General features: G+C 52.2%; 2 protein-coding genes across 4 annotated transcripts in view; both read right to left on the reverse strand.

The window, feature by feature from the left end:
* Window positions 1–7,309: 7,309 nt before the first annotated feature.
* Window positions 7,310–9,373, reverse strand: Sppl2c (signal peptide peptidase like 2C). The gene has a single exon (XM_075942162.1). The coding sequence runs from the start codon at window positions 9,371–9,373 to the stop codon at window positions 7,310–7,312; it is 2,064 nt and encodes a 687-aa protein (XP_075798277.1).
* A 9,203-nt stretch (window positions 9,374–18,576) lies between these two features.
* The window catches only part of Crhr1 (corticotropin releasing hormone receptor 1), a 43,002-nt gene continuing 41,226 nt past the window's right edge, over window positions 18,577–20,352 (reverse strand). For all 3 annotated transcript variants that reach the window (XM_075990466.1, XM_075990467.1, XM_075990468.1), the window contains 2 exons: window positions 20,173–20,214; window positions 18,577–19,723 (listed from right to left, as the gene is read on the reverse strand). In XM_075990466.1, the coding sequence (XP_075846581.1) occupies window positions 19,583–19,723; window positions 20,173–20,214 (183 nt within the window). In that variant the 3' untranslated portion in view covers window positions 18,577–19,582. The remainder of the gene's footprint in view (window positions 19,724–20,172; window positions 20,215–20,352) is intronic.

Consider the following 20,352-nt stretch of genomic DNA (forward strand, 5'->3'; position numbering starts at 1 on the left):
AAGTGAGGTGGTGCACACCTATAATCCCAGAATAAAGGGAATAAAGGCAGAAGCAGGAAGATAAAAGTTCAAGGTCATCTTTAGTTGGCTACATAGAGAATTTGAGGGTGGACTGGGCTACCAGACCCTGGAGAGAAAAGGAGAAAGTGAAGAAAGAGGGAGGAATGGGAGGAGGAGAGGAGGGGTGGGGAGAGGAAGAGATAAGTAGAAAGGGGAGACACACCTGTGCCCTCCACCCCACCTACCTGCCTTCCTTGGTGAGACCCTCTCTGCCGTAGATCAGGTCCCAAGTTTCTCTCCAGGACCTTGGACAGTACCCAGCATAGCTGGACTGTCAAGCACTGGCGGCGCCTCAGAGAAGATTCAGTGTGGGAACCAGGACAAAGTTCTGGGTCAGCAGAACCGCAGAGCGTGGGTATGGGGAGGGTGAGTGTCTAAGACCCATGTAAGAATGACTCAGGACCTCAGGGGCTCCTGGGAGCTAAGTTTGGCCAGGGCAAGAGACGGAACCTGGGTGGCCTTAAACCCCAGGCTGAGAGGCGGGGACTGACTTGCTGGGCAGGCATTGGAGAGACATAATAGACATTTGCTGTATTTTTTTATTTTAAACAAGGATCCTAATGGTCCAGGAAATGGGACAGCATCTAGAAACAGGCTTTACATTGTTTGTTTTGAGACAAGTTATTACTACATAGTCATGGCTGGCCTGGAGCTTGCTATGTAGATCAGGTTGGCCTTGAACTCATAGAGATCTGCTTGCCTCTGTCTCCCATGTGCTGGGCTTAAAGGTGTGCACTAGCACACTTGTCTGGGCTTTATATTTTACAAAATTGAACACATAATTGCATATGTCTTTGAGGTCTTTCTGGTGTCTGGATACATGCATGTGATGTGAAAATGATCAGAGTTGAGTGATTAATAGACTACTTATCACCTCAAACAGTTATCATTTCACTGTGAAGAGAACATTTGAAGATTCTTCTTGCTATTTGGAAATACGCAGTCTATTATTAATGTCGCTACCCTCAGTGCCAAAGGATACCATCTGTAACTTGGTAGCTGCGGTCCAACTTCTCTCTAGCCCTCCCCCCTTTTTTCTCCCATCTATGGCTTTGGCAGTGCTTGTGACAGATCCCAAAGAGCTTTCCAGGGTAGAACTTGCAGGAGACGGTAACTGACCAGATACTCTAAGCTCCGGAATGAAGAATGTTCCCTTAACATACCAAAGTATGGAAGTAGACATCCAGCCTCACAGGAACTTCGAGATGTATAAGCCGAGACTGATACAACTTTCCGTCATATCAAGTTAGCGGAGCTGCTGCTGGGGACGATTTCGGTCTCCTCCATGCTCTAGCTCACAAGAGGAGAAGCTGGCACGTGTGATTTGGGAAATAGCTTACTAAATGCATTGGGAGCTTAAAGACTTTCACATCCTGGTTCTTTGGAAATAAAAAAAAAACCACTAGATCCATCTTAAAAAAATTGCCGGATACTGTAGCTTACAGTAACCTGATTCAAAATGGGTAAAGTATTTGAACAACCATTTTTCCAAGGTTGGTGTGCAAGCGGCTTTGGAGAACCAGGCCTAGAGAGGTGAGACAAGAGCACACTTTGTACCAGGGGATGGTTTGCTGAATGTCCATGGGCAGGCTGTTCTCTCTCTCTCTTTCTTGTTCTGGAAGGCCTTTGTGATCACCATGATTTTGAAATCCCCCTCCAGTCATTTGGTGGGTGGGGTCATCCCAGGAGGGGCGGGGAGTGAGGCTTGGGCTCGCTCTCCTAGACTCTCACATGGGGGGGGCATCCAAATGAGCATTCTTAAACCAGAGACACAAAGATAGAGCGTGCACTTGAAAATACCGCGTGGGGGCTCTCATCTCCAGAGGCGGGAGAATCATCAGTTCAAGGCCAGAACCTGTCTCAAACAACAGCCACACTGGGAGGAGTTTGTTTAGGAACAGAATTAACTACCACAGCTGATGAGTTCTTGTGAGTTTGGAGGTGCGCACACTAGGGCAGGTCTTGTGGAGAAGCCTTTGCTCCTGAGAACACTGGCTCACTGTGGTCTGCGGGCGGGCAAGCCACGTGTGGAGTAGGGATCGTCTTTACCCACCTTTACCTGCTGCAGTTACTTCCTCTCAGAACCACCATGCCTTCCCAGGCTGCTTTCACTCCCTCACAAAGATAAGATCCTAAAGGGTCAATCATGGACCACTGGGGACACCGCAACCCTGGAAAGTGACTTATTTATCTATTCCAGCACCTGCACACACATATATTGACCAGCAGGTGGCAGCACAGGAGCACACAAACATCAGGGTTGAAGGCTAAAACAGCAGCAATGGTCTGGTTGTTCTGGTAACCCATAGCAACGCCTCTTCCTAGTAGTGACACCCATACCATCCACTCACTGCCTCCAGGGAAGCGGATTCTGGGTAAACTAATTGGGTGCCGTCTTGGAAACCTGCTAACTTGGCTGGTGTATAACTCACCACCTGCCGTACTAAGCCGTTCTAAGCGTTTAGCAAGTATCAGCTGTGTGTCTGCATGTTTTAACTTAAGCAAAGCACAGGTAGGTATTATTGGTCCACTTTACAGAGGGCAAAGTGGGCTCACAGGGAAGGTTTCACTTGTTCAAAGTCTCGGTAAACAAAGGTGATGCCGGACTTAAGATCAGGTCGGGGAGACGGGTCTAGCTGTGTCCTCCCTTGCTCCCTAGCTGGGGAGGTGCCACACCTCATCAGGTGAAACACTTCTCATTGGGAATGCAGAACTGGTGGTGTCTATATCTACTGAGGGAAATGAGGTAAGGGAGCAATGGGCCTAGATCTTTCCTGGGGTGGGGGAGACGTATGTTTCCAAAGAACTAGGAGGATGAGGACGGGATTTTATTCCACATGTTGGACTGGGAGGCAGGAGCCTGGAGTGCGGTCCTTTTTCTGTCGTTTGACTACAGCAGGCCCTGGCTTTTTCTGAGTTTTCATTTCCTCTCCCAGGTCCTCATTGGCTCTCTGCTGGGGACCCTGGAGTCTGCCACCAAACTCCTTAAAAGGATCAAGTTGAAGGCCTATGGAGCGCTGATTGGGATTAAATGAGGTCCCAGGGAGAAGTAGATGCAGCCTCGGCATGGAAGTGGGCCACCTGGAACCTTGGTTGATATCTTGAGGCTCTTGCCTTGGCTCTTCCTTAAGTCCCACAGGCTGGACGATACAGGAAGCAGAGGACTAGCGGGGCCGGAAACCCACATCTAAAGAAGTGGGAGCAGACTGCAGCTAGGGTCATCACCCAGGCCTGCCCCCAAGCCTAGCAAGAGTCTGAGTAAAGGCCACTGTTGGAGGCCACGCAAAGCACAAGGGGCTGGGCCCCAGTGCCACTCTTGGCTAGCCATTAGCTTGTTCTCCATGTACCAGGGACTGGTGTCTCCTACCAGCTCAGATAGATATCCTCAGAGCCTCCAACTGCATGAACTAGGCCCAGTAGGGGAGGACTGGCTCTGAGGAGAGCAGGTTAGACTGTGTGTGTGTGTGTGTGTGTCTGTGTGTGTAGTAAGGTGTATACTAAGGAATGCGAGCTTGCTACAGGTGTGTGTGTGTAGTAAGGTGTATACTAAGGAATGTGAGCTTGCTACAGGTGTGTGTGTGTGTGTAGTAGGTGTATACTAAGAAATATGCGCTTGCTACGTGTGTGTGTGTGTGTGTGTGTGTGTGCGTGCGTGCATGTCTGTTCAAGCAATATAGTGTAGCACTCATGTATGCTGGCGCACATTTGCAGTTTCCTGTGTCTTTGTCTTTCCAGCACCCAGGTGGAGTCTGCCAGCTCTGGGCTGCTCTGGAAGAATATGGCTTGGTCCAGCTACTTAGTTCAATCCCTAGGAAGCTGACTTGCAAAGTTGGGGGGGCAGGCACATAGAAGGAGGTCTCTGGGTAGAAACAGTGCCATCCAAGAGTGGCAGCTGCAGCAGTGAGATTTCTGGCTGTGCCAAGCACAGGGTTCTGTTCATCCCCAGATGACCTAACACTGAACACAAATGCCAGGCCAGGTAATGCTACTTTGTCCTTTTAGTGGGTAAAGATACGTTATGTCCCCATAGTACCAGCTAACAAGGGGGAGTATTCATTTACATCGTAATTGGTTTGACGACTACTTTCTTGAGCACCTATGATGTATCAGGTCTAATACATGATGAACAGATAAAATTAACCTTTGCTTTCGTGTCAGAATATTCTAGAGTATAGGGCGTGGATAAATCTTACTGGTGGACTGGTGATGCTGACTCAGTTCCTCCTGTCTAAGGATTGACCAGTAAAGTCTAGCGGAGCCTGAACCTCTGTGGGGGCGGGGGATGGACTTGTGGGTCCAGGGCCCTGGCAGGGGCATAAATCTATGAGAAGATGGTGGGACATATATGCTGCCCTGGGTTCTGTACCTTGAACTTTTGTCTGTCTTCTCACCCTGCATAGTGGGACCAGGGCCTAAGTTTCAAGACTCAGCTTGAGGCAGAGGTGGGACCCTTCAAACCCATAGAAACCTGGTCCCACTGAAGTACAGATCAGAACACTGGGCTCAGGAACTCTTACTTTTCAAATGTGTCCCCAGCTGAGTACCTGATAGGAAGCTGAGTTTCTGTGTCTCTGTTTAAACATCCCAGGCTGTGACAGTGACAACCACAGCGACTTGGAGTCATTGCCTAGACCTGCTTGCAGTAGGCAGAGTTGCTGTGGTAGTTCTTTGACGGAAAAACAGAAAAGAAAGGAAAAGAAAACAGGCCCTGGGGCCTCTCCTGCCCCTTCCCAGCCCCTCTGGGCCCAGCAGCTCAGCAGGTGCAGGCAGGGACTTAGATGAGTTGCACACTCAGGAATGGGGCTCAGAGGAGTCCTAGGAGGAGAGGCCTGGGTTTGGGGAGACACCTGCAGGTGAGGGCAGGGAGCAGAGTACGGAAAAAGAGTCAGTCCATAGTGAGTTCTGGAGCTTAGGTTGTTCACACAAAAACTTCCCCAAGGCATCCTGGGGAGAGAGGGGAGAGAGGGTTGCCCCCAGGGGAGCTGGGTTTTCACAGGGAGGAATGATTTCCCACCGAGGAGCTGAGATTTGGCTGCACTGGGGTGCCTGGGACACTGGTGACCACTGCATGCTGGGTTAACTCCAGTGTGGGCCTGTTCTCCAAATCCCTATGGGTACGTCTCTGTTCCAATAGCACATACTAAGCAGATCTATGAATGGCTTCTGCCCACCCGGACTCTGGTAAACAAGCAAGGTTAGTTGCCCTGACCAGACCCTCCTCACGGTTCTGCTCCTTGAAGGCCTGTGTCAGCCTCATGGCTCTTGCACCTGTGGTGGCTGGCATCTTCAGAACTTCCTGCGGCACATGACCCAGAGAGGAAGCCTCCTGCCTGCCTCTCACTCAGGGCTGAGGGGGCTGAGGCCTGGACTCTTTCCAGCCCTTCCTTTCAGGCCTGGCAGGGGTACAGCCTGCCCCGTGGGTCCAGTGACGCAGGCCAGCCGTGGGGAGGCTGCCTGGGCTGGGAATGAGCCAGGACCTATGGCGACCCCTCTGTCCAGGCCAGATGGCCACTGGCTGCAGTGGGAGGATCTGCCAAGACCTCAGGTCAGAGTCAGGGCTCAGGCATTTCACCCTATCCTGTCCACTGTGTCTCAAGCCACTGTTTGCTGTGATGTGCTTCTTCCCTGAAAGTGGGGTGGGCTCTGAGATGCCTGTGGGCTCTGACCGAACTCCAAGAAAAAGGCCTAGACAATGGGGTCTTTCTTTATGGAGACATGCTGTCCTCCACAGTTCAAATGAGATCGGTGCCTAACTCCCTTCTTTCCTTCCTTCCTTCCTTCCTTCCTTCCTTCCTTCCTTCCTTCCTTCCTTCCTTCCTCCCTCCCTCCCTCTCTCCCTCCCTCTCTCCCTCCCTCCTATCTTCCTCCCTTCTTTCCTTCCTTCATCCAGCAAACAGAAGCCAAATACCTATGACACTCCAATCTCTGTCCTTGGCTCAGAAATACACCTATGAACAAGGAGGACAAAGCCCTCGCCCGCACAAAGCTGAGCTCTACTGTAAAGGACAAGAAAACCAAAGAGTAACGGGTACACGGATATGAACAAGGCCTGAGCACTTCACGAAGGAAGGACGAAAGCCTGTAGCTCGTCCTCCCTCCGGGTGCTGGTCACCAGACAGACACCTTTTCAGACCTATTGATAATCCCACAAAGAGTGTACTGCTCATCCCGTACTATAGATAAACAAGTTGAGCACGGTGTGGATCAGTCTCCATTAAGTGACAGACTCTAAGTCAGTGTGGGGCTGAGGTGTCCAGCTCTATGACTCTGACTTTGCAGCACTGTCTCTTGGGACATTACCACCGCCCCCATCCCCCAACAGGGCCTCTTTCAGAAGACCCTCCCTCACTCTACGGCCTAGTTGCTCCAATCAAACAGCTTTTAGACATACCACATGGTCTAAAACCGAGTGGAGTCCTAAGGAGGTCATTCTGTCCATGCCCCTGCTTCAGAGGATACAGTACTACAAGCCACATTATATGCAGATGGCACCTCTGAGTCCTACAGAACCCTCTCCTTATGCAGTCAGTGGGAGCTGGCAGTGTGCGCTCCTGGCTTTAGGTTGTTGCCTGCCCTATACTCTCTACTTCTGCTCTTCCAGATGACAGGGTACTTCCCCCCTGTGCCTGCTACCTCATGCGGCAGGGTCATGTTCAATGTCTCAGGGATGGGGCTGAGTGCTGATGTCTGGGCCTTGGACTGAGGGGATCAGCAAACCCACGTGAGCTAAGGTTGGAAGGAAGCCTCATGATTTCCTGGGGCTGGGGTGTTTCTGTGACAGGAAAGGCATCCAGGAGAGGGAACAGCATATGCAAATAGGGAGGAAGAGGATGTGAAGGGAGCAAGAAGCCATATGGGGTGCTGATGTTGGAGATGGAAGAAGGTGGATGGGTGGCTGTGTGCCAGAGTAAGGGGTCGGGGGTTTTGGCTTGAGGAGCCGGACAGGCAGGGAAAGGGCAAGTTGCTACCCAGGGAACTCTGGAGGGACAAATCTTGAGTGGACCTGTGAGTCACACGACTTCCCTGAGCCTCAGTTTCCCCTTTGCTCAATTTGTGGGCACAAGCCCACAGGGACCTTCCCAGCATTGCATAGCTTATCCTATGCCACGATTGTCTTACAGTCTTAACAAGCAAAGAGACCCCAGAGGAAGATAGGAGTTTCTCTAATGCCCGATCTCTTATCCTGTCTAGCTTTGTCGTGCAGTGTTCCGGAAGCCCTTTGAGAGGTCCAGGTCCCAGGGAGCTCTGTTCATAGGGGAGCTTGCGTTGACATGCTCTTCTTCACCTTCAAGCCCTTTCTCTTGTGCAGCCCCACCCAGGGCAGACTGGCATCATGGGCCTGAGCCTGGGTGTGGATGTGACCCAACTCTGAGGGGGGTGGCATTGGTGGGATCAGTGGTATCAACATGGCCAGAGGCATCAGCTCCTCCAGGGCCATGGGGGAGCCAGGGGGCAGCTCATCAGAATCCAAGTTGGCATCGCTCCAGCCCTCGGAGCTCTCGCTGTGGCCCTCTGGACTTGTGGCTTCGTCCTCCGATAGGATGACCATCTCTGACATGTCATCCTCAGGGTTGCTGTCTTGGTCAGCGGCCTCCTCGAACCTGTTGGCTCTGTGGGAATCTGCCATACCCTCCAGCTTGAGCTTGGAGCCTCCCCCAGAAGCAATGCAGGGCTCTGCCACAGGCCCAGCAGGTATCTTAGCTCTGCCCTGGCCAGTCCAGAAAAGGGTAAGCTCTTGGCGGCAGGCAGCCACAGCAAGGCTGGTGAGCAGGGTGCTGGACACTAAGTACAGCAGTGCAGGCTGGCCCATCTCCATGACGACCATGGCAACGAAGGTGACCAGCAAGCCTACGGCATAGGCCACCGTACAGGCAATATAGTAGACCTGGCGAGAGTGGATTTGCACATCAAAGCGATGACAGTAGGCCACCAGGAAGCCAGGGACAACAATGTCACCAAAGCCAAGGATGGAGAAAGGCTGGTCACACAACGTCAAGGCTGAGAATCTTAGCCGGGGCACTTTGAGCACCATGGGGAGCCTCTCACGGCTTGAAGAATCTGCCGGTCCTGACGCGACTTCCACCATGATGCTCTCCCCGGTCTTGGTGAAGAGGGGCGTGACAAAGACGAAGAAGACGTCGAAGGCCAGCAGGGCCAGCAGGAATGAGGTGCAGTTCTTGAGCGTGGGCAGCCGCACCCGCCTCAGGACAAAAAGGCAGTAGGCAACACCCAAGGTGTCCTGCAGGAGCCATGCCCAACGGTCCTCATTGCGGTAGACAACCCAGAGAAGAGCCACCATGGCACACAGGCCTGCCAGCAGTAGTAATGGCAACTTCAGATAAGTCCGGTGGCCAGGTAGTGCCCGTTGGTTTTGCCATAGGGGCAGGTGGCGGACTATGGGTGCCAGGCAGCTGTAGAGGCCAGTGCTGGCACCCAGACCAAAGATTCCGATCATGACGTAGACAAAGCAGTCGTAGAAGAAGTACAGCAGAATCATGATGGAACAGGACATGGTGACCACAGCGCCTGTCATGGCTGGTGTGAAATCCACAGGCACATCGTCGTCCTCTTCCCCTTCCCAGGTCCTCTGGAACCTCTGGGCTCTTACTACTCGTGGCTGATTGTGACCACCAAGGGCCCCTCCTCCTCGGGCCCGGCGCCTCTGCAGCCGGTCTGCCTCCATCAGGCCAGCCCAGTAGCCACCCGCCGCAACAGTGCCCACAGCCAGTATGAAGATAACTGCCATGTTATAGTCAATGATGGGCTCTAGGGGAGCATACATGGCCACACGGACGTTGGTGTCACCGTAAGTGTGACTGAGGATGTCCAGCATGTCGGTGTAGCGGAGCACAGCCACTGGGGTGGTGAGAGCAGGCCGGGGTTTGCTGGGGTCCTGGGGCTTTGAGATGGGGTCTGAACACTGTTGATCGCCGGCCCGGCTCACAATGAGCAGCCCGTGGGCACCTTGGCTCTGAGCCAGCCATCCCTTGGCATAGAAGCTGCAGTTGCCACGCATCACCATGGTAGCAGTCTGGTGAAAGGGTTGCTGCCTGGGGGAGATGTCCTGGGCCTGGTGGAAGAAGTCCTCATCTGGACACCATGGTGTCTTGGTGCCGTCGTACAGAGGCAGGAATGGGGCGTGGTGCAGGTCCCGGGGCAGGGTGACATAGTCGGAGCTATACAGGACACAGTAGTCCTTGCTCCAGTTCTTTGACACGACGCGGACCACACCGTATTCTCCCCGGGTCTCAGGGCTGAGGAGGAGGAGGAGGAGGAGCGAGCCCACGGGGAGGAGGGAACCCAGGCACGCCATCCTCCTCAGCCATCTACTGTGTCCTCCCAAGGGGACAGCTGCCCACAGCTCTATTCCCCTCCCAGGGGGGAGGGTGTGGCTCTTTGTCACAGAGTAGCTTGGCCACTTGTCTTGGAAACCAGAGCCACACCTAACTTGTCATAAAGTAACGAAGGGCACTGCTGTGGGACAAGGGGCCCCTCTTAGGATTATGCTCCCAAGCCTGGAGCCAGCAGGGAGGTCATTCATCTGAGATCTTATCTTTGCCCAGGCCCCAGTAGGACTAAACCAGGCAAGATGGTAAGTGTGGGATTGGGGGTCCAGAGATCCCAGGCAAGATTCTAGAAACAGTGTTTCAACTTTCCTCCTGGATAGCCTAGGCAGTTCAGGTCACCTCTCCTCTTTGGCCTGGTTTCTGTGTGTGTGTGTGTGTGTGTGTGTGTGTGTGTGTGTGTGTGCACATGTTCTCACGCGCGTGTGTTGGCTAGTTATTTTTGTCAGCTTGACACAAGCTAGAGTTATCTGGGAAGAGGAACCTACATTGAGAAAAGACCTCCAACAGGTCGTCCTGTAGGTAAGTGTGTGTGTGTGGGGGGCATTTTCTTTTGTTTTCTTCTTATTTTGTTTTGAGACAGGGTCTCACTGTGTAGCTCTGGCTGTCCTGGAACTCACTATGCAGACCAAGCTGACCTCAAACTCACAGAGATCTGCCTGCCATTGCTGGATTTTTCTTGATTAATGACTAATGCAGGAGGGCCCAGACCACTGTGGGTGACGCTACCCTTAGGGTGGTGGTTCTGAGTGATATAAGAAAGCAGGCTGAGCACACTGTGGGGAACAAGCCAGCAAGCAGCACCTCTCCATGGCCTCTGCTTCAGCTTCTGTCTTTGAGTTCCTGCCTGGGTTTGCCTTGGTGATGGACTGTAATCTGTAAGCCAAAGAAACCCTTTCTCTCCTAAGTTGTTCTCGGTCGTGGCGTTTTATCGCAGCAATAGAAAGTAAAGCAGGACGGTGTGCATATTACATGTGGACATGTGTGTGAAGGCAGGGGCCATCTGCTCTGCTTAGTGTGCTAAGATTCTTGAATAGAAAGCAATGCTCGGGAAATGTGTGTGGGATGGGCAAGTGAGTGACTGGATTCACAGTCACAGGATTGATGTTCGGGGCAATTAGGGAACTTTTCCCCAAGGTCCTGCTTGAGTTTAGGAACCAGGCTCACAGTCAGGTTGCTAAGTGGCAGAGCCTCTGGTTGACCCCTTGTCACTACCACAGCATCCGTTGTCACTGCACACAGCATTCATTGTCACTGCATGTAGCACCCGTTATCACTGCATGTAGCATCTGTTATCACTGCATGTAGCATCCGTTATAACTGCATGTAGCATCTGTTATCACTGCATGTAGCATCTGTTATCACTGCATGTAGCATCCATTATCACTGCATGTAAGCATCCGTTATCACTGCATGTAGCATCTGTTATCAATGCATGTAAGCATCCGTTATCACTGCATGTAGCATCCGTTATCACTGCATGTAGCATCCGTTATCACTGCATGTAGCATCCGTTATCACTGCATGTAAGCATCTGTTATCACTGCATGTAAGCATCCGTTATCACTGCGTGTAGCATCCGTTATCACTGCATGTAAGCATCTGTTATCACTGCATGTAGCATCCGTTATCACTGCATGTAGCATCTGTTATCAATGCACGTAACATCCGTTATCATTGCATGTAGCATCCGTTATCACTGCGTGTAGCATCCGTTATCACTGCATGTAACATCTGTTATCACTGCATGTAGCATCCGTTATCACTGCGTGTAGCATCCGTTATCAATGCATGTAACATCTGTTATCACTGCATGTAGCATCTGTTATCAATGCACGTAGCATCCATTATCACTGCATGTAGCATCCGTTATCACTGCGTGTAGCATCCGTTATCACTGCGTGTAGCATCCTTTATCACTGCATGTAGCATCTGTTATCAATGCTTGTAACATCTGTTATCACAGCACATAGCATCTGTCACCACTGTGTATAGCATTCACTCATGGACTGTGGAGGTGGTGATGCTGGGGACTGGGTGGGAGGTGGATTCATTGATAAAATCAATTGAAATGGGAAATCCTTAAAAAAAAATCTGTGCCTTAGAACTAGGGAGATGGCTGAGTGAATAAGATTGCTTGCTCTACAAGTCTGAGGGCCTGAGTTTGGATCCTAGCACACACATGCAGAGCCAGGCATGGCTGTATGAGCCTATAACTGCAGCATTAGAGGGAAGGGATAGGCTAGGACTGCCTAGGCAGATGCAGGTCCAAGGACAGATTCTTTCTGAAGAGAACTGGCTAGGGTGCCATATAGGGAGGTGCCTGATTTGTCCTGCTCTGATCCTCACGTGTGTCCCCGTGGCCACACATCTCCACCATCACTAAGGTGGTGGTTTGGATGAGAATCCCCCTCTTAGGCTCATATATTTGAATATTTGGTCCCCAGTTGGTGGAACTGTTTGGGAAGGATTGGGAGGTGTGAACTTGTTGGAAGAGGTGTGTTCCTGGGGGCAGGATTTGAGATGTCAAAAGACTAGTGCCCACTGCCCAGTGGGCATGGGCCAGGATATGAGCTCTCAGCTGTTCCTTCTCTCTGCCATCAGGGAATCTCTCTGAAACCACAGACCAAATCAAATCCTTCCTTTTACAAATACCTTCGGTCGTGGTGCTTGATCACAGTGATAGAAAAGTAAGACAGCTACATACATGCAACACACACACACATGGTGGGGGGGCGTGTTTCCTACTTATTTTATTCATTGCATTAATTGCGTGGACTTCTGTAAATAATGATATGAACCACATGGCTAAAAACAACAGAAATGGGGCCAGTGAGTTGGCTCAGCAGGTGAGAGAGCTTGCTGCCAGGCCTGACTGCCTGAATTTAATCCAGGATCCACATAGCAGAAGGAAAAGAACCAGCGCTTGAAAGCTGTCCTCTGACCTTGGAACACGGACACCCACCCGCTTAGTAACTAAATTAAGTGTAATCTTAAAAAGAAACCACTAGAAATGGAGCCAGGTGTGGTGGTGCACACCCAGTTGTGGCACTAGGGAGGCGGCAGCAGGAAGATGGTGAGTTTAAGGCCAGTTTGGGCTACAAAGCCAGACCTCACTTCAATAATAACCTCACCCATCTCCCCATATCTCTCTCCTGCCCCCTCCCCCCCCCGCATGTGTGTGCACATGCGTGCTACCACCACCACCACAGCCAGAAATACATTCCCTCCTAATTCTGGAAGGTGTAAGTGGGCTATAGATGGAAGCCTTATGTCCCTCACTTAATCTGTGCACTGAAGCCCAGCCCACAAGGGACCAGAGGACAGGAGCCTTCTCATCAGGTTCTAAGACTTATGAAAGAGACTCAGGAGAGATAATCTCTTTGGCCTTGCAAAGATGCAATGAGAGAGGGGCCCTTTCCATCTCCAGGACCTGAATCAGTGAGTACCTTAGTCTTGGATGCTGTAGAACCATGTGAGACGTCAATGCCTGTTGCGTTAGCATCTTCCCAGTTGTACTTACTGTGCAGCCGGAGCAGTAGAGAGTCTGGTAGCATTTTTGCCTACCACTCCACTCTGCTGCAGCTGTTGTCATGTGGCCCTCTCCCTGCCTGTGTCCGTGCCGCCACGACTTACAGCCCACTCTTTCCTAATTTGATTATCCTGTGAAGGCCTAGTTTGCTCCACACCAGTGGGAGGGAATGAAAGGTGTTTTCCAGAACCCAGCTTGGATCCTCTGAAGTGGAGGCCATTTTTAAAGAGCACTGTAAAGTGGCCAGCAGGTCGCATTTAGATTCTGACTTTTTCTTGTCCCGAATTATTTACATTTGTCTCGCCAGACACCAAATTTGACAGTTTGGTTTTCGGTGACTCATTTATAACTGCCTTTCAAAGCATCCAACTGAATTATCATCAAAAGCATTTCCCTGTGTTTGTGCACTTCTGATTTGTCCATTAACATAACATTTAATTACATTACAAACAGTAATTACAATGACAAATGAGCTGTCAGAAACACATTTGGGAGCTAGCACAACTGACTGGCGACTTGCCACCAGCTGGGGAAGTGTGCAGAGCCCAGAGAGGGCTGGTCCCTTCTGAGGGACCTTTATTTCAGAGAGGTGCAAATGCATTGCTAAGGGGAACTGGGGCAAGGGAGGAGGCTCAGCAAGTACAACTGTTGTCAGAGCATGTAACGATGTCATTTCCTTTTTGTTTGTTTGTTTTTGATTTTTTGAGACAGAATTTCATTGTATAGCCTTGACTGTCTTGGAATTTGCTCTATAGACTAGGTTGGCCTCAAACTCACAGATATCCACCTGCTTCTGCCTCCTGAGTCCTGGGATTAAAAGCATGCCCCGCCACCACCCAGAGGCAATGTCACTTCTGAGTGCATCCCTCTACAGCAGTGGTCCTCAACCTTCCTAATGCTGCAACCCTTTAATACAGTTCCTCATGTTGTGGTGACCCTAACCATAAACTTACTTTCATGCTACTTCACAACTGTAATTTTGCTATTGTTACAAATTGTAATGGAAATATCTGTGTTTTCTGATCATTTTAGGAAACCCCTGTGAAAGGGTTATTTGACCCCCAAAGGGTCACAACCCACAGGTTGAGAACCACTGCTCTTGATCCAAGCACACAGATGTTGACCAGACAGACAGGCAGCTTTCACCAAAGGTTATGATCCTTACTAAGGTCCTGCTCCCCATTGGGAGTCTTAGAAACCAAGACCAATGCATTCTCATTTGATAGAGTGCCTGCCTAGCATGCACGAAGCCCTGGGTTCAAACCCCAGCACTGCAAGTACCCAAGTGCTGTGCTGCATGCCTGTAATCCCAGCACTCAGGAGGTGGAGGCATGAGGATCAGAAGCTTAAAGTTGTCCTTGACTTCATACCACGCTCGAGGGTGGCTGGGCTACACACGATCTTGTCTCAACACCAACAGACCAACTAACCAGCTTGGCCACAGGTGACATTGACAAGCTAGAGCCTTCTGCACAGCTGCTGAGGATGCGGAGTGGCATGGCCACATGGGAAGCAGGCTGGCAGATTCCTCTTCAGTTATAGCGAGACTCGTAGGAGTTGGCATCCTTCTGGAGATCCACCCACAAGGACTGAGATCAGACTCACTGTGGCCAGGGCTGGAGGAGGAGGGACGGGGTTTCCACTCGGGATGATGAAACTTTCTGGAAATAGTGTCGTGGGTGTGTTTTTATTTACATACAATATTTAAACACACTTGTAGGCTAAGATGATATCAACACCTCAGAATTGTATACTTTCACGTTGGGATGTGAGTTTTTATGTGCATGTGTATTTTACCATAATAAAAACAAAAACCAAGAAGCCAGGACTTCAGTTTGCTGCAGTAGCACTGGCCTCAGAGTGGGCTTAATTCTGGTCATCAGGACTCTGTTGGCCAGTGGGTGCCCCAGTGAGATTGAGAATATGAGAACACACCATATTGCTAATTCCACCATCCTCCATGCCTGATCCTCAGGCGAGGGGTGCCCTGGGTTCCCAGAATTCTCTGAACTGTTCACTCCACGTGACTTTTGTCTGGTTCACTGGGGGTTTGTGGAGACCTCTTCATTTTTCGATGCCCCAGGACCACCAGTCCACGAGTCCTGGAACTGTCCTCTTGAGTATGTGGCCGGAGCAGCTTGGGCCTACTGCTACTCTCCAGGTTGTATTTCTGCAGAGATCTCTCTGTGACCTCCAGTTACGCCCTTCCGGGTGTGCTCTTAGATGGGCAGTGTTGCCTGACCCCATTGCTACCCTCTGCTAGGATCTGGGATCTCAGGGGCTCCCCAGGTAGTTTGAGACAAAGTGTCTGCCTTCCATTGGGACCTAGGTACTAGGTGGCAGCTGGAATATTTATCTTTATCTAAATCAAGGTAGTGAAGACTGCGGATGGGGGCAGTGGGTCTTAGCCTACGTCAGGGACTCTAGAAGGTGGGAAAGGGACTGGGTACCCTAGACTCTTTCTTGTCCTGGCTCATGGCCCACACTTTTCCAGCTGGAGCAGATCTGGACCTGTACACTTCGTATTCTCCCAATCACCCTAGAAATGAAGGCTGAGGAAGGGACACCCCCTTGTCCATCCTAGCTTGTTATTTGGGATATTCTTCAGCTTCCCTGCCTCTGCCCGGTGCCTTGGTCCCGGGGTAATGAGGCTGGGCATCGGGGGTCTGTCTAGGACCCCACAGAGGGACAGGAAGACGGCTCGAGGTCTGGAACCCATCTCATGACTGTTTCCTGAATGTGGAGAGCTTTGCAAAATTCACCTGGTCGAGGTCTTTCTTCACCCTGAGCTACAGAATCTACAGGGTTGGTGTGTTAGCAGCGGACTGGGAAGCCATGCTCGAATGTAGAGGCGGGGCAGGCTGGGACACTGGGAGGTTGTGGGCTCTTTCTGCTAGTTCATCTCCGAGTACTACTTGTTAGCTGATTGGAAGGCTGAAGAATGTCCCCAAAGGGAGGAGATAAGGGGTCTCCTTGCAATGGACTCTTGGGGGTGCACGGTAGAACACTGGAACATCTGGGGCTGCCTGGGTTCTCATCTGGCCATGCCACTGCTGACCACTCTCAGGAAGGCCTCTTATCCTCTCTGGGCTCCACTCTCTCATCTGTCAAACGGGAGGACAGCACCTGCTCCCCAGGGTTGACTGAAGAGCAGCGTGACCCGACTGTGGCCTGGTGTCCACTGACAGTAAGGACTGGGAGCACGGTTGCTGCAGAGGCTCTCTCCCCCTGCTGGGCCCGGTGTTGTCGAACAGGTGAGTTTGAAATCATGGGTGGACCTGGAGGAGATGAGGCCAGTGGAGTCCTCTGCAGGGGCTGCGGGGATCCCTGATGGGGAACACAAGGCTGACAGTGGCTTCTGGTGACCTGGGCTGTACAGTTTGAAATGAAGCCTCATTTGAAGGAGGGGGATGAGTGGAGTAGAGAAGGGAAGAGACCCTGAGCACACAGCCTCAGTTCCTCCTCCCCAGCTGGCCTGGCAGTTGGACATTGGGTGAGCCACTGAAGATGCCAATTTTACAACACAGTTGTGATCAGTCTGAGACCCTGTGCTGGTCCCACTGTCCCCTTGCTCCAGGGCTACTCTGTGGGCCGTGGCCTTCCCAACCAAGGCTGGAGGACTCTGGGAAGGGAAGACCTCCAGATGTGCAGCCAGGTCTTCCATGCTCAGCCTTGGCTCCCTCTGTTGCAAAACGGGCCTACTCCCCATTGAGTTAACATTAGACAGCATGTTAGACTAGCTGTAGGCTATAAAGCAAACTACAGGGGCCCCAGTTAAGGTGTGTATGACTATCTGGATTCTCAACCCCTGTCCCTCCCTCTTCAGGAGGTGGTTACCCTGATCTGGCTGATCCTACCTCAGACCTAAGGCAAATGTCTTACCAGCACAGAGACTTGGTGGGGAACCAGAATCCCAGGGAGGGGGCTGTATTGCCCTCAGGAAAGTGAGGCTCCTCCTACTGCTGTTCTGTGTTAACCAAGAGAACCTCAGGAGAAGTGAGATCCTGTGCAAGGAGGTAGCTCTCAGGAGACTGTGTTCCCTAGGTGTGACATGGAACAGCATTCTTTTGAACATGAAGGACAGGCCCGCCATGGGGCTGAAGAGGGCCCGTGACTCCAGATGGCAACTGTCAATCAGGTCCTTCCATGTAGTGATGTGTGTCAACTCACAGCCAGAGGAAGCTTTCCCCACCCAAACCTTGAAGAAGAACGGCCCCCGATATCCAGTGAGGTGCCTGCCCAGACATTGCCTGAAGCCAGGACCACACACTCTCCTGAAGCGACTCCTGCTTCGTGTTCCTACTTTCCTCAAGCGGCCTCTGGATGGGAGGCCCCACCCTTCATCTCAACCTATCCCCGCTCACTCAGGCACACCCTGCTTCTCTGAGACCTCAGCCTTCGGTTTCTTTAGGACACACCCGATGTTGCCACACTGTGTGACACCTTGCTCTCTCTTCTGCTCGGGTTGAAAGACAAAAGAGTGGAGAAGCATCTCAGTGTGACTGTTTGTCACTTTAGCCACTGTAGGTCCCTGTAGCATCTGGGAGGGCTGTCCCTCGCTCTCCCTAGGCCACCCCAAACTCCTAAGTTGATGTAGAAGGTCATTGCTGTCCGGGTGTTCTCTGTGCCTCCCATGCCCACCCCTACTTAAGGGCAACACTTCTGCTTGGGTAATAGGCAGGGAAGGGCACCCCATGTGCCCTTCAAGAATCCACCTCTTCCTCCTCCAATCAGCCCCTTCGGCTCAGCAGGAACTACGGTGCTCTCCAGTGACAGCCATTTCAGTCTGCTCTTGGCATCTCATGCCACGTACCCATGTATGCAATTGTGTGCGTGTGTGTGTGTGCACGCATAGGTGACCTTCCTCCCTGGCCAGAGACTCAGGGGCATGTCCTAGAGGCACTGAGACCCTCATGAGAATTCCACCAGTCTCCTCTCTGCCTACAAGGCACCTACTGGCTTCCAGAGGCCTGCAGTGTGCTGCACCGGACAACTCTGTGGCCACACGGATGTGGCCAGTGCAGGGCAACGGATGTCCCTTGGGAGCAGCTCAAATCAATGAACCATGGGTAGCAGGAGTAGGTGGATATCTCTCCCAACTCAGTTCCCATGCCTTGTTCTCCAGGCTCCCCAGTAAGCCAAAGTTCCAGCCGCCTGCCATGGCGCGTGTATGCCGTCTGACCTTTCCCTTTCTCTCCCTGCCTGACCTTGCCCACCTCTGGTCCTGCCTTGAGATTGCCCTGGCAACCACATGCCCATATCTGCTTCTGAGGAGTCTTCAGCCCTGTAGGCTGCTCAGCTCCCTAGCTGCTGCCTGATTCTCTTCCATCGATCCGAGGCCCACTTCTGCCACTCATTGCTACAATTGTCTGGCTGTCCCGGCCACGGTAACTGTCCACGGCCCTTCTCTCCAGGTACCACCACCTCCTTACCAGGAGCTGTTTCTTACTAAGCATCCTTGATCACACCTGTAGCTTCACGTCTGAAGTTCGCACCCTGCCACCAGCCCCCAGGGCTCATCCTGGATAACATGAGTGTAACCAGGCTTCCGGTCATGCAGTAGTCCCTGATGTCTACTTCTCAGAGGGCCCCCTCGGCTTACTCCCAGCCCCAGCAGAGTGCAAGCCTTCACAAAGGGAGTTGAAAAGATAAATATTATTTATATCCCCCCCCCCCACCTCAGTCCTGCTGTAGCTCCTCAGCCCTCTGACACAGTTAGGGCTGGGCCATTCCATACCCAGGAGTAAGGGGTCTGTCAGTTAGCTGTCCCGGGAGCCACCTGTCCCAGTTCAGGGAACTTGAGCAGAGGGCCCTTCTTGCGTCACTCAGTCCGTGAGCACATTGCAGAGGCCAGCCAATGAAGCCAGTGGCCTAGGCACCCAGGGGCCACTACTTCCTCAGAGTCTGGGCCACTCTGATTCCCCGTCATGAACAACTCAGTCCCCTTCCCAACCACCATCTTGTCACAAATCAGAAGCCATCCAAAGGCAGGAGGTGGGAGTTCGGGGCAAGGAGACCGTTGCTGCGGGGAGTAAGTGACAGAAAGCTGGATTGGCCTGTAGGACAGTGAACGTCCAAGGGTGCAAGGCAGCAAGGCAGCAAGGCATGGCCTTCCCGTGGCAGTGCCACCGTGCTGATGACATTCTGGCGACTCAGGAGTGGCTCCCACGGCTGTGGAATGCTGTCTGAAGTCACCAGACTTCTAATGCTGTCTCCAGCTCTCCTGACTGGACTGTGTGGCATTGGTTCTCAGTAGCGAGCAAAGACTCAGAGGCATCACAGTCACAGAAGAGAGTTTCCCATGATGCCCCGGCGGTAGCAAGCGGCCTCCCTACAGCTGCTGAAGACTGCCCATCTTCAGTGAACTGCTCTGGGAGAAGACAGCTCTCACAGCGTCCATGAAACTGCTTCAGGATTTCCAGCCCCCGGTCTCCATTTCCACTCTCCAAGAAGAAGGGGCAGCAGGCAGCCGGATGCTGTGGGCCCAGCCCAGTGCTGTGAGCTATCGCCTATGACTGGGCCGGCTCTCAGCTCTGCAGCCCAGGGGTAGGAACGGGAAGGCCAATCGCCTCTGCAGACAGGCTTGCCTGCGAGCTTGCATCATTGTCCCAGCCTCAGGTCCTGGGGGCTGCTCTGGGTCTGTAGCTCACACTGCTGAGGACTGCTTGATGCTGTGGAAGCTGACTCTGGTGGGGGAGGTGGGGATGGACATGGCACGGGCCACGCGGGCTCTGATGGAGTGATTGTCCTGCCACCGATGCCACCTCTTCCGGATAGCAGAGCGGACCTGTGGGCACATCAGAGCTCGGGCTCAGGACACGCCCCTCCCTTAGCCCAGCTAGCAGCTGCTCAGGTGTAGTGACAGACTCTACGGTAGGGGGCCACATGCATATAATTACTGCTATTGGTTTGCTATTTGTTGAGCCGGTTTCCTCAGGGAGGAAGAGGACACCCTTTTCTAGTCTAATAAAGGTGCCATCTGGCTTTTGCCATACAGAACCCCTACCTTGCTCCACTCCTAAGACAGAGACCCTACCTTCTAGCCACCACCCATGCCATGCCTAAAGTAGGAGGGGGATCTGTCCTCACAGATGCAGATAGACAGGGACTTCTTAAAGTTCCCTGCAGCAACCCATGGGGACCCGGGAAGAGGGAGGGAAGTGAACCCAGGGCAGAAGAAATATGAGGGGACAGTTCCCAGTCTTGGTAGTCTCAGTCCTGGCTGTAGGTCCTTACCTCACTGTTCAGAAAACAGTAGAACACAGACACGAAGAAGCCCTAAAGGGAAGAGGGGAGTCAGAGGTAAGTGGGGTCCCTACCAGCCCAGGTTGCTCCAGTCCCCCACCCCTAATCTTCCGGGCCTCTGCCAGAAGAATCCTCATCCATGCAGACACAAATATGGTCCTCCTGGAGCCG

This window comes from Microtus pennsylvanicus, chromosome 11, assembly GCF_037038515.1.
Source record: "Microtus pennsylvanicus isolate mMicPen1 chromosome 11, mMicPen1.hap1, whole genome shotgun sequence".
Classification (NCBI taxonomy): Eukaryota; Metazoa; Chordata; class Mammalia; order Rodentia; family Cricetidae; genus Microtus; species Microtus pennsylvanicus.

Excerpts from the sequence above, each read along its gene's own strand:
- Sppl2c (XM_075942162.1), bottom strand. The coding sequence starts at position 9,373 with ATGGCGTGCCTGGGTTCCCTCCTCCCCGTGGGCTCGCTCCTCCTCCTC.